Source organism: Hetaerina americana, unplaced genomic scaffold, assembly GCF_022747635.1.
Source record: "Hetaerina americana unplaced genomic scaffold, ioHetAmer1.1.p SCAF_5, whole genome shotgun sequence".
Classification (NCBI taxonomy): Eukaryota; Metazoa; Arthropoda; class Insecta; order Odonata; family Calopterygidae; genus Hetaerina; species Hetaerina americana.
This window is the reverse complement of record NW_027287095.1, coordinates 44,038,609-44,053,430: the sequence shown is the minus strand read 5'-3', so window position 1 is coordinate 44,053,430 and position 14,822 is coordinate 44,038,609. Positions and strand designations below refer to the sequence as shown.

The 14,822-nt window shown below is 35.3% G+C and overlaps 1 protein-coding gene across 1 annotated transcript in view; it reads right to left on the bottom strand.

Moving 5' to 3' along the window:
• LOC139693648 (fatty acid synthase-like) overlaps nt 1-14,822 on the bottom strand; it is a 49,706-nt gene that overhangs the window by 20,882 nt on the left and 14,002 nt on the right. Inside the window, exons 16-23 of the mRNA XM_071591888.1 lie at nt 13,421-13,529; nt 11,126-11,407; nt 10,817-10,996; nt 7,968-8,347; nt 6,369-6,698; nt 4,972-5,078; nt 4,208-4,471; nt 3,181-3,304 (exon numbers count right to left, since the gene is read on the bottom strand). Coding sequence (XP_071447989.1) covers nt 3,181-3,304; nt 4,208-4,471; nt 4,972-5,078; nt 6,369-6,698; nt 7,968-8,347; nt 10,817-10,996; nt 11,126-11,407; nt 13,421-13,529 — 1,776 coding nt within the window. The remainder of the gene's footprint in view (nt 1-3,180; nt 3,305-4,207; nt 4,472-4,971; nt 5,079-6,368; nt 6,699-7,967; nt 8,348-10,816; nt 10,997-11,125; nt 11,408-13,420; nt 13,530-14,822) is intronic.

Genomic DNA, 14,822 nt, shown 5'->3' with positions numbered 1-14,822 from the left:
CCCATCTTGCACAAATTTTTGCATAATGCAGATGGTGTTTAACAATTTCATGAACAATTGTTCGAGAAACATTGGGAAAATGCTCACAGAAGTCATCAATTGTGACGCGCCGATCGTTCCTCACGAATTCGTCAACTGAGCTCACCAGTTGGTCTGTAATGACAGACGGTCTCTCCGAACGCTCATCGTCGTGTGTGTTCCCCCTCCCCATGTTGAAGTTGCGACACCACCGCCGAACAGACGACTCGTCCATTACATTGTCTCCATACACCTCCTTTAATTGGCGATGAATATCACATGGGCGAACGTTTCTTGCATTGAGGAATTTAATCACTGCCCTCACTTCACAACTGGCGGCGTTCTCAATTTTTTTAAACATTATAAACAATCACAGAAACAACACAGGCAATGCTAGCGTCACGCAACTTGGCTCAGAGAAGGCAGACAAGCCACTGAAGCTATCTGACCTCGTCCAGCGGCTACTCGCGTCGTCAGCACTTCATGCGGCACGAACGGGTACTACTTTCCGGATGACCCTCGTATATTGACATGAGGACATCCATTGTTACGGTAAACCTGATGCTTCTAATAAGGAAGCAAATGGTATTCATTTTTTTGCCCAGGTGACATATATGCTCCCACCAGGACAACCGCCCGTCTAGAACTATTCCTAGGAATTTTGCATGGGGCGCTTGGGGAATTAGTTTTCCACTTGATTCAATTGCAAAAGTGGCCATGTTTTTGTTTTTATTAGCAAAGTAAAGTAGTTGGGACTTTTCCACATTTAAATTCAGCTGATTTCTGCTACACCATGAGTTCAGATGTTGAACGGTTTGTTTAGCATTGTTTGTTAAACTTTGGACTGTAGAGGCAGTGAGTATGATACTGGTATCGTCTGCAAATAGGAGTGGATCATCCCTTTCGTTGGTTCTTATATTCTCAGGTAAGTCATTAATGTAGAGGAGAAACAGGATAGGACCCAGAACTGAACCCTGTGGGACACCTTGGCATACAACTTTACCAGGAGAGATGAATTTTTTTCCATCATTGAGCAATACCACATGCTGCTGACGGCCCTGAAGATATGAGACTAACCAGTCATGTGCATTGCCCCTAATGCCATATTTATGCATTTTTTGCAATAGTAAATTGTGATTTACTGAGCCAAATGCGTCAGAAAAATCAAAGAACATTCCTACAGATTCTAACTTGCAATCAAGAGCTGTCAATATATTATCAATTGCCTGATAAGTAGCAGATTTGGTGGACCTATTCTGCCGAAAACCATGCTGAAATTTTGACAGAATCTTCTCAGATTCAACATATGGGATGAGGCGATTGAGAAACACTTTCTCAAATATTTTGCTAAACTGATTTAGGAGAGATATTGGGCGATAAGAATTCATTTCGTGGGGGCTACTTTTCTTTTTATAGAGCAGGATAACTTTTGCAACTTTCAAAGGAGGTGGGAATATTCCTTGCAGCAGGGATTCATTTATAATATGTAATAGAGGTGTCCTGATCAGATGAAATGAGCGTTTAAGAACTGGGCTGGGAATCTCATCCAATCCTGAACTAAATTTATTTCGTAGATTCTGAAAAATATTTTTCAATTCTATGTCTGTGCAGGGGTAAAGAAATAAGGATTTGCAAGAGCTGGTAAAGCTTGGCTCCAATGGGTGAGCTGGATTTAGGGGGGCACTTGTTTTGGAGAAAAATTAATTTACAATCAAAGTCACCAAGGAGTTTGGAGAAGTTTAATACCAAAGAAGTATGAAGAATTCTGATATATTGAAAATATGAAAAAAATACTTACCTCATAAGAAATTTTGCAGTTATCTAATAGTTAAGGTAAGTTTGGATGGATGTAGTTTTCAAATATACAGCAACAATCCCCTTGTCTCTCCTAACAAGCACAACTCAACATCCTACTCGACAATAAGCCCCTATTTAAACTGCCACCCTGCCTTCATTCCACCCAACATCCCTTTCTTATTCCTTCCTCATTTTTCCAACATTCTTCCCTCTATCACAGTCTTCAAATCCCACTTCTGATCAATATTCCCTTCATCCATTTTTTCTACCTCCTTTAGATTTCTCCCAACAATACCCTCACCTCCCCCAACACTTCCTCATTTGTTTTCCTTTCTGCCCACTTCACCTTCTCCATTACGATCATAAATTCCTAATTATGCTTTGATTATTGACCTATCTGATCATAGTACATGAAGTGCTCACTGGTTAGCATGAAGTGTAGTCTTTCATTAGCTTTTGATTGAAACTTTTAAATAAGGTTTTAATCACTACCAGGGGTAAGAACTTGATACGAAGATGAAAAAGCACCTTATCTCAATATACAGACTTTATTTATTTCCCTCCTCATCATTGGAGGATTCAAGTCTCCTCCTTGATATATTTAATATTAAATTTAGATCATCATTTATCAGAATCCTATTCCTGAGTATTCCCAATCTTTACTTGTTTTTGCATCTTAAAAATATAATTGCCTAATTTTCTAGTGTCACTAGATTCTAAAATAAGCCTTTGACACCAATTTCACGCATTGGTGCCATTTTTATATTTGAATTTAGCTTACTTTGAGTATTTTTATCAGCATAGTCAAATATCAACAGATTGTTAAATTTAGTTTGTTGCTTTTCAATTTCACATGATCGGAGAAGATCAGTGCAACTAGTCCTCATGTCTTCAGAGTTAAAATATGTTATTCACTGGTTATCTAAGTTATTGGGCTTTAGAAATGTTGTAGACTTAGGTATTGAATCCATAGCATTCATACCCCGCTGGTAGATTACTCTTAATATTTATCACTCTTATTAATAATAATAATCTGTTTCCCCATAATGCTTGAGTGAGATGAAGCAATGCAAATTTGAATTTGGAATTAGCGACAAAAACTATTTCCAGGACAATAAGAAGAGATAGGAAAGCAATTTGTGTCTCTATATTATAAAACCTACAAATAGGGGGTGGAAATCCAAGCTAGGGTTACATTAAAATTGTAGTTATTTATTTTATTTATGTGGTCACAAATAAACCGGCCGTGTTGTGTTTATGGTGGGCGTAGTACTCCTCTCACTTGATACTAAATTTTAAATCATTATTGACCTTCTTCAGTTTATTTAATATTGATCTTGTGCCAAATGGCAATCATTGAATTACCTGCTTGAGGCGATGAGGGCACACAACTTCAACAGCTAATTTTCCTGTGGCAGTCATGACGTCACGAAAGTTTAGGGCAGCATAATATACTTCACATATTTCCTCTGCTGAGCCCACTGAAGAACTGGAAAAAATGTGTGAAACCATAGATTATTGCTTCATATTGTCTTTGATAGATCTCCTTAGAGTAAAATGTTTTTTGTCAAAATCATAAATGTCGATCAACAACATTTATGAAAGATGTGAAAAAATGTTTGAAAAGTCACAATAATAATAATAATAGTATATGCAAGAAAAGCCTTCTTAATCAACTATGAAAAATATACGTGCAAAGAATATATGTTTAAATTTAACACTGTATTTGGGTGGATACATTCCATACATTTAGGAAGAACAGAGAAATTTTTAAGGAAGAAATAAAAGTACTTTTACAATTTATAGTGACAAGTGAAAATACTAAATCATTTATTTCCATTAACATAATATATCATAGAAAATTGAAACTCTCTTGTTGTTATATTCATTGTTCAATGGCTGTATACTCCATGAACAAAATTCATCCATAGAACCTACATTGAAATCTGATTAAATTGAAGTTCAATCAACTGGTCGGTGGTAATAATTAAATATCATGGAGAAGAGTGGCAACCATACTTTCCAATACAATTCGTTTTTTTAATAATGGAAATAGATTTGAAAAATGAAAAATTTCAATGAAGCATGTATGAGCGTTGTTTTTTCAAATATTCATAGGAATTACGTCTGATTTAATTTTTGGAGGTATTCAACAATTCCTATGTATTATTTAAATACGTTTATTTCATATTAAAATGGTATTTTCTTACACTTTGGGACTCCATTGTATCATATGGAGTCATTAGAGACCATCAGCAATCAACGATGCACAAGATTAGAGGAGAATATCTTCCATATGTATCAAAACCTCCCACAATCAAGATGTTGCCTAATATGGAAAACGTCCATCTTAGCAGGGGTTACTGCATTTTTATATCTACATTTAACTAACCTTTTTCCTATGGGGCTCTCAAACCATCTTATGCTTGAAAGATCACCCCTAGTCAATAAGTTGGCATAAGCATGCTGTACTGGAACCCCAGACAAAACAGGATCTGTGCAGTCAGCAGCATCGATTATGGGCAAATGACGCATAGACCCCCATATTCCTCCTTGTTGTAAAATGTTAACTGCTAGATCCAGTGACAGTTGTGGTGCATACAATGGATGTGAGGGTGCGAAATCTGGTGCTTCTGGGTCATCAATTATTACACACCTTTAAAAAAATATAAATCATCAAAATCACATCGTGCCCAAAAATTGAAAAATACTGAATTACCTTATTAATTTTATGTTATTTAAAAATGACATTTTTATCAATTGACATTGCTTCACATTTAATATATCCACCTATATAAAATAAATTGAGGTACCAAGAGGAAGGCACTACTGCCCCATCATATTAATAAGATCACCAAAATGATGTAAAATATCTTTAATAGGGAAGCAAGAGATAGGCACATAATATATCATCTTAAATTGCCATTTATTATTGAGTTACTTTGAACTCACTAGGTGTTAAAAACAATATCAGCGCAGATCTAAATTTCAGTAAGAGGTGGTGCAAAGAGAACTAATGAAACAGAGTAATCGTAAGCCAAACTTGCGATATTATGGAAAGCAGTCATTGCTATTGCAAGATTTTTTTAAATCTTTCTTAATTGAAGCATCTTAAGATTAGTATTACCCAATAACTTTGTTTAAAAACAAGAAAACCTTGCATTTTCTCCTCCTGGTTCTCTTCTCAGACAATTGAAGAGTCCAATCATTCCAGTAAGAGTTTGTCTCTGAGACACCAGGTATACTCTCTTTTGCTGTGCTTGCTGTCCATGTGGTGCCAATTTGAGGGCTTCTTTGAGTCTTGGAAGCCAATTAAATCGACCTCCCTCATCATTGATGTTAACAACACATGTTTCTACTGGGCTGAACCTCTGTAAAAATTATATAAGTCTTTGATTCTCAATAATAATTTAGTAAACCAAAGCATGAGTCCATGATAAATAAACTTAAACTACAAAATTATAAATTTTAACTCATATGCAGTTCCACCTGCGTTATGCCAACTCCCCTATCATATATCACTGTATCACTTTTTATTCAAATGCATAATCATGTCATCTCACAATCTACTACATAAAAATCTTCTCTGGATTGGTGAAAAATAATTTCTTTGGTTAGCAATTGAGTGAATACATTCATTAGACACTATATTGACTCCATAACTGTTACTAAACTGTAAGCGATGCATTATGAAAAAATAAAACTTCCTAATTTCCACTGATTTTTTTACTGACCAGTTTCATTGAACAGTCAACATCATCATCATCTGATGATGTCGATTGGATGACAAAACAGGTAGTTTTGAATAAAAATCAGTGGAACTTAAAAAGTTTTATTTTTTCACTATTCATCATGAAATTCCAGAAAGTTGAGTCAAATACCACAGAATTCATGTTAGCCATGCTCCTTAAGATCAGGAACTGCGAGTATACAAATTAAAATCTATTTAAAGTGTAGCAAAAAACCCATTATTCATTTTATAGTAAGAAGAAATGTGAAATGACCACTCATGTTACAATAATTCACTGTGGCATTTTTTTGAGGAACCTCATCAAGTGTCCGCTTGTATGAAAGTGAGGTGTGCTTGGACCATCTCTATAGTTACAATGAGGCACTAAATATGATTTTTCGGAAATTGATCAAATATTTTCTCTTGATTTTTATTTTATATGTACATATATTTGCATAATATGTTTAGTGCCATAGGAGTATATGATTTGTGAGTATGTAGTCTTCAATTGTAAGGGGATATACTATGTCATAAAGTGTGATTAAATGTGTTTGACAACTTGGAATGGGCTTGAGTCGCAAAACTTATCCCTTTTGGAACACTGTGTAGAATACTGTATTCATTTTTAATCACCAGAGTTTTTGCCTAGTTCGGACTACCCTTCATATCATTTATACAGATTTTTAAGTGTTTTCTATATTTGATGGAACCATTTTAGAGATGTCACTGTAGAACTTATACTAACCTTCCGCAAGAGCAGTAAAATGTGATTGTCGGAGTACTTCTGTTCAACAATCACTTCCAGCCCTCTTGCTTGCATGACCTCTTTAGAGGTTTCAACTCCTTGTATTCCTTCCCAAGTTGCAGGTCTTTCCCGGACTAATAAGAAGCTACCGTCTTGGAGACCAGAAACTACAGCTCCAAGTACATGGCGCCGACCAGGTGGCAACAGGAGATCAGATGCCACTGTGAGATGGTAGTTTGTCGCTCCTTGTTGTTGTTGTTGCTGTTTGCTGTTTGACCCTGCATTGGTGGACCCCATCCCGCTGACTCCAGACAGTTGACGCTCTTCAACTCGAATGTTTCGAGCTCCCAGTTCATCCATTGGAAGACTAGTGGCAGTGGAAGATGAAGCCAGCACTGTCATATCTGCCTGCATGAATAAAAAAGTAAGGTATGCAAGTAGTTACATAGCTGCAGGGACTGCTTTTACCCTTGAGCTTGGATCAGTTTTACACCAAGAACATGCAAGAAAAAACTCAAAATTGGGGATCAATACCCACATTTTATGTCACGATTTCAAAGTGTAAAATTCATTTGCCCTACACTTTGAAATTATTGCATTGTAATGTGCATTAGCAGATGACTCCATCAAAAGTTATTGTCACGGCATCTCGTAGTTTCTTTGAATCTGCCCACGTTTTATTCCTTAATCCAGTTGTGTTTGGGTTTACAATAGAATTTTGAATGTTAACATATTGGAAACCAGTTATGTTGAGTTGTGAACTCATGTAGCAGTTACCAATTCTCTCTTAATCAACAGATGGGAAATGAATGATCTTAGTAAACCTTTTGCAGCCTCCATAGTAATTATCAGTATTCTTAATAAAGCACTCCTTTTGTAAACCATGCTATTGATTTTATCTCTTCATAATTAATAAATGCAATAGCATTAGGTGCTCTGCAATTAATATGAAAGGACAATTACAAATTTTAACTTTCTTGCGATCCCACATGCATCTAAGAAGGCAGCACCAAAAAAGTAAAAAGTGGATTACATGTGTTTTATTGAAAGTATCATGCTCTCTAAATTATTTTAAACTACATGAAAGCTCGGTACAACCCTCCCATTATAAATTTTACAAATACCACCAGAAGGATGAACACATACTCGGAGAACCTAATTTTTGACAATTTATTAATATAGGTAGCAGGTTGTCTGCATTATTGCCTTGATTTAATGTGAAAATAGCTGGAAAACTTAGTGAACAGGATGTGAAGTTCCTATAACTTTGCCCTTTCCATTCAGTAACATTGTTTTGCTAATTACTGATTTTTACTGATTACTTTTCACTTTGAAAAGCCAGTGTCTCTTAAGGAAGCATGGGTACCACTCATGGACGGATGAACTAAACCTTGCTACTAATCACAGTTTTGGACTGGACCATATCAATACATTTTAGATTACTCATTTTTTCCCAGCTATAAATTTAGATGATTTTTTTTCTACTGAATATCTCAACTGAATGTTAAAATTACCATCTGAGAAGGAAAATTCACTGCATACATGCACTGAAATCTGATGAATGAAATTGGCTTAGTAGATTATTGCTGACTAATCATATGATTGATACTTAGAACTTCCCTGTTCCCATGATATTTGTTTTCATAGCACTAACAAAGCTAGAGAAATCTGTCTTACCTGAACCAGAGGTAAGTCTGACAGGATATCTGCAATTGAAGGTAGTAGCACTGTGGGAGTCCAAGGGGATGACTGGGATTCAGCTGAATTAGGAAGTGTTGTGGGATTCTGTGGTGTTTCTTCTACTAATCGTAATTTGCTTATGCTGATGTTTTCAGCAACTAGATGCACACAGATGCGCAATGCAATGGCCATTTCATCTCTTTCCTTTTCTTCCTTCTTTACTGCAGCCGGATCCAAGTAGGGCACAAAACTATATTCTTCCAACACTGGTGCAGCTGTAGGCCGCCTCCGTTGAATCACGCTAGCCTTTAAGCGACGAAATTCTACTCCTCCTGATTCAATAATGCCTGCTGAAGGACGTACTCTCACAGGAAGACCTGCAGCATGAGAAAATATTGTATTTATTGCACACCAAATCTATGAAAATGTCTGGTTATTAACCCTTGATCCAATATAAATTTAAATATTCATTTTAATGTGGAAGTGCATCGGCCTCTTGTCTTATCTGACTTGTTCACTGTTGTCTTATCTCACATTTTTAAACCAAATTTTGAATATGCAGCAGGTATTTAGTATCCTTTACAGTGTAAATGTAGGAGTGATAAACTGTTCAAAGATCTCTTAGGTTTCTGGAAAATTGCCAAGCAAAGAAAGTGAGAGTGGATTAAATTAATAGATTATTAAAGAAAGTAGAGAGGAAGCACCTTATGTGTTTTGTTATAATAACCCATTCTTTCTGAATGACCTCATTCGTGTTCTGTTCATCTGTTTTTAAGTTTCCCTTTCAGACCCTCGTCCCTCTCCGCAGGGGGAACCTCCTGCTACCTGCAACGTTGGGTCGCATTCCCTGCCTTTAACAGACTCTTTGGGGGGTAGAGTGTTTTGTGGTGCATTTTCATGTGGCAGTGATGTTTCACATTCTTGCTTGCTGTGTCCTGGCTTGCGTGTTGTAGGATGGCTTTCGTGCTGCATCCTGGGGTGCAGTTTTTAGTTTTTTTGTGGTATATGTGTTTGCATGAGTATTGGATCAAGGGATTTTTGCATGAGTGTGTGCACTGCTGTGGGTGTAATTTTCCTTTTTTTTTTGCATGTGGTATTTTTCCTTTTCACGGTTGGTGACCTAACACCCCCCGCCACACGCCCTTGCGGCGGCTTGCGGGGTATTATGTAGATGTAGATGTATCATTAAGAGACTTGGCAAGATTAAGTTTCTTAGAAAGGTGTAAAGTTTTAAAAAGAGCCTTAAAAGGTTTAAAGGTCAGTTTCCATTGGAAACTTTGGCAATTATTTGGAGTGTGCATTATTTCACAATGATATACCACCCATATAAAGTATCATACTTTTCTTCACACATTTACAGTGGAAATAAAAAAAATTGTTTATGTTATCCATCGTAAACAATGTGAAATTTTTTCCATACATTTAATATAGGTATACAGGTATACCTTAGAAATGTTCCCACAGAAATACATTCAAATAGATAGTAGGTCAATCAAGGTGGATAAAAAAATTCATGAAAAGAGGCCTACTCAGCAAAAAAATAATTTTTTTCTCTGGTCAATGCCCCTTCCTACAAAGGTTATTTGGCTATTGGAAAACTAAGGGGTTTGAAATACAAACTATTCCCATCTCTATCCCTATTCCCAAGATTTGGCTCCCTATGACTTCCACCTTTTCTCAGATCTAAAGAAATTCGTGACTGGAAAATATTTGTGACCAAACAAAAAGGTAAAAGCAGCTGTGAATGGTTGTCGCAGATTTTGCAGAATTGCATTTCAGGGATGGAATCCGTTGTGGTAGAATCTTGGTAAAAATACTTTGAGCTCAATAGGAACTATATAAAAAAATGCATAAATGCATTTCTAAATTAAACAATAGTCTCTCACTGCCATACTGAGAACGTTCCACCTTGCCCTAATATTTCATTGATTAAATCTGTGAATGATAGTAATGATGGACAGTAGTATATTTTTGTATTTGCAATGCAAAATCCAATATTCTTTGTATAAAATATCCACGGAGACTTGGGAGAAGAGGAATTTCTATTGATTAGGAGCATCGCAATAGGAAAGTATGAGGGTTTAGTTCATGCAAGTAAAGAGGTGGAAAGTGAGTTGTATGGTATACTTGGTGGTGATAGCATTTCATTTCTCTCATGAAGTTATGGATGTGTCTTAAAATTGAAACATTATAATACCCTTGTGTATATATTTATGCAGTCCTCTTCTGGTAGTTCTACTTCTCCACTGAATCCATAATTTTTTTCCAAAACTAAAAAAGCACGTATTTTCAATTATATTCTTTCCTGTTCTTAGGAGATGGAACCATGGATTTACTATTTGAATTTAATCCAGCATCATCTTATTATGTACTAAGTTCCACAAATACTTTTTGTGAAGTTATCAAAGGTTAAATTCAAGATTACATTTGATTTGAAAGTTAGAGAAGGAAACTTTTTCCAAATTCATTCCAAATCAATTATTTTTTTATTTTTTTATTGCTATTTAAACTTTTTGGATGAATCAAAGTCATTTTCATTTTGGAAGACTCCTTTTGGGCATTTTCACTTGCTAGAGAATATCAGAGGAATGTCCAAATTGATATCTATCTCTTAAAGCTTTTGATTATGAAAAATCAATGTGAAAAATAACTCCTCAATGTTTTATATGATTTCAAATATATGTACCCTACAATAAGGGTTATGACAATAAGAAGTCTTGTACATCCTCCTGACATTTTTATCTAAGAGCATAATATAATGCATATTTAACTATTTATGAAATAATAGGCTATAAACTAAATGGCAATATTGTTTGCCGTTTCTGTGTATTATTGTATGTACTTACTTTTTTCTTCTCCAGCAATAGAGTTCACAAGAGCAGTGTGTTTCTTAGGATCAATGATCAGTTTCTCAATAGATGTTGGCACATAAAGGGCACGTGTGTCCTTTTGCAGTATCTGGACTTGCAGCATGGTATCCAAGAAGGTAGCCCAGTTGTTAATCCACTCAAGGTGACCTGTTTTACCTTCATTTCATAAAAAGTAGAATTTCATATTTTTTAATTGCTTCAGGATATCTAATTAACATTTTTATCTTATTAACAGAGTAGTTCTGACAATAATACTGAGTAGCTATGAGCTCAATGCTGGCTTACCTGATTGGTCCAAATGACTTATTCCACAGAAATATCCTGTGTAGTTGTAGCCTCTAAGTCGTAACTCCTTGTATACATCAGCTGAAGAAAGGGGAATATTAAACTCTCTTTCATTATTATTTTCTATTCCTTGATTAGTACCCTCCTCTACATGAGCTGGAGAAAATTCTGAGTCGACATCCTCAGTGACATATATTCGACCAGAAACTGTGGCCACCCCTCCTTCTACAACTTCAAAATCTCCTGAGCCTTTCATGATCATCACATTGAACAGCAGTGTCCCTGAAATAGAATTAATTCCAATTAATTGAAACCCAATTTTAACCATGAAAATTATGTTTGTCTAAAGAACTGTTTACATAAATGGACACTAGTCCAGTGTGCACTTTTTCAGTGTTAGACCTTCATAATAATCCATCAAATTCAATGAAGAATAACCTCTGTATCCATCTGTGGGTGACAAGTTCTCAGACCTTCTGATGTTAGTTGAAACTGTGGAAAATAATGATTGCTGTTCACCAGTCTTTTAATTTATGCACGTGAATTCAGATTATCTTGGTACCTAATAATTATTCTTATTATTGGTGTGATCAAAGCAAATACTCATTCTTATGAACCTTAGCCGAGGCAATAGATTTTCTGAATACTTCCTTCTCCTGCCCCATTCTCTTTCCCATAAAGGAGAAGATAGGAATGGAAGGAGATTGAGATTACCTGGGTAAGATTGATTGCTTTCCTTTTCTTAAATGAATTTCATAGTGGGGGTCAAAATTTAAAAATTTTTTTTGGGTGCTAACTTCCCTCAAATATTCTCGTTTTGTCAAGAATTCGTCTCTTAGTTGTGATCTAATGATCTACAAGGATGTGCGGTGGAGTGTACCCCTTTCCATTGACAGTCTGTGCTCCATTTTTTCAACTCAGCAAGTCATTCAGAGATTTTCCCAAAGAGATCTTTATTTAAAAGTGATGTACGCAGTAGCTACTTTGAAAGTAATTCAGTGAATCTCTAATGCTATTTATTCTCCTTCTAACTTATTGCAACCCTCAGCATACCACCTGTATTGTGTTCTGTAACTCTTAGTTTATCTTAAAATAATTTCAAGAAAAGTACTGCATAATATTTTTTGTTGTTTTCTGTGATATGAATTGCATTTTCAAACTGCAAATAATTTTTAATGGCTTAAGAGTATAAAAAAAGTGATATTTTGTAGTCATTCCATGCTGACATTTTCTTAATGGCAAGGCACTTCCAACCTAATTCACAAGGGATATGGATTTCTAAAATTGATAATAAATTGTAGTTAGCTATACTGCGCAAGCAGGTGATGACCGAACAGTAAAGAGGGATGACCTCATACAGTTGGAAATTATGAGCATTGAATGAACGTGATTGGAGGTATTTAGTATAGCTCTGCCTTCATGATGCTCCTAAAAATTGTAGATTCTGGTCCTGTTGACATTCAGGCCAGTGTTACCAAAAGCAAATTGGCCATAATGACCTCAAAACTCATTTTCCATATTTCTCATGGTGAGGAAAGGCAGGATCTATTGAAAAATCTGCTGCTTTTTGAGTTGTGTTCAGTCTTCCAAACCAAAACCACAACTGTGCCAAAACATCTCTCTCTTCAGAAATATTTATGTTGGGCCCTGCTTGGTAAATATTCCAGTTGGTAATGCAAAGGGTTTTCTTTCCAGCCATCATTTATTAATTTTTCCCTGGGGATCATGAAGCAAGTTTACTGAATCATCATCAACTCTGATGTGCATTTTAATGCAACAATTTCAGAGCGTAAAAATCATTCGCCTTGACTGGGACTCGAACCCAGATCCCTCAATATCCGGTCGAGTGCTTTAGCCACTTAAGCTACCGAGGCGTCCTCTTAAACTCTGAAATTTTGGGGCTTTTAAAGGAACTAGATGTTATGACGAAATACCGTACATACAATGTCACATGCATTCGTAGTCGTGCGCGAGGCGCCACTGTCCACGAGGTTAAAGCCAACTTTAAACACGTATGGTGTTTTCCCTTTGACATGGAATTTATCAACTCTGATTTTGGAAAAAATTTTGCTTCCAGGGTGCCAAATTCATTGTGAGGGAATGTGCATAACATGAATGATAAAATACAGAGAACGCAATTAAAATTTGTTTAGTCTCTCTCTTTTTTGTGAATGTACCTATATGTGTACATTCACACAAGTTTGGCCAATAGCAATCATTGTCTCTTAATTGCTATTTGTTCAACTCATTTAATGCAATACCTAAATATATATTTAATAAACTCTGAATTCTTACCTTCTTTCGGTATGTTTGTGGCCCGTAGAAATCTCACATTCTCAAATACTACAGGAAGTTCCGTGTAAAGTTTGCCTTTCATCATACCTAATGTTTCCCACACAATAGCCTAAAAATATGAAAGAGATTAATAATTAGGTACTCAGTAATTTAAAGAACCAATTCAATTCAAAACATAAAAAAGTAGCTCAAACTACACATGAATGATGTATATAAGACTATGGTATACAGTAGTATGAATATATGGGCATCATTAATATGAAAAAATGCATGCTACTAGTTTGGTTTTGTGCCAAGGTCCCAAGCGTGCATTATTTAAAAATGTTGACTAAAGGGAATAATGGGAAAAGCTTTCATAACTCTTTTGAAAATACAGTGAAGTTTTTATTTCTAGCCATTGGCTTTGTAAAAAATGAGATTTTTAACACAAAAGAGTACAACTTATGGATAATATCACTAGTGAGATTAAAAATAATTGGATAACAGAACATCCTTATTGATAATAATAATATTTAATTGTTCCCGGCTCAACTTTGTGGAAATTCATGTTTATTAAATGAAGAATACACTGTATTTTTCCACTGTCCTAGGACAGTGGAAATATACATCGTATTCTTCATTTAATAATAGTATTTATTTGTTCAGGAATTATATTGATGATACATGAATAAGATAATATAGGATAGTGATTAATAAGTTCATTAAAATCATATTTGTTCCCTACCGCCGTAATTAACTTGGTGGGTAATGCTTTGGTCAAAACTTTTATGTCTACATTTATTTCATTGGAAAGTGACAATTGATTGAGATCAAACCATCCAATCCTAACTATGACTGGCCTTTTGAGTATCTTAAAAACCAAAAACTGCTGCTATTTGTACAGGAGATCTTAAAGTTATATGTAGTTTTTATTATACTTTCTGGGATAGGCATAACATATTGTCTAATTGGGTCAGCTGGCAAGGTTAACTAAATCAGTTTCATAACTCAGTTCTAATATTGAGAACTAGATTGAAAAATTTACTTTATATGCACTTCTTGGTCTGCTAGGGCAAATGTATTCAAGTTTAAAAATGGAAAAGACATATTGATATATTAGTTGAATAGCAAGAAGCAACTTGTGATGGGAAATATGGCTAAATAAGCTATTTTAAATTCCTTAATTCAGTAACAGTTCCATGCAATATTGATAAAAATACGTTTCACTTAACATATAACAAGCTCATTACTTGGGGCTAAACTGAACTCCTCTGAATCACAAAGGTCACCAATATCAAGTAGAACCACATATGCATTATAGGAGTGCAGTTTGTGCTAAATTACAGATGTTTGTTTTCAGCTGTGATATTTAGAATTATAGATTAAATCAAATGGGATGAATTGGTTGACAAGTATTCAGAAA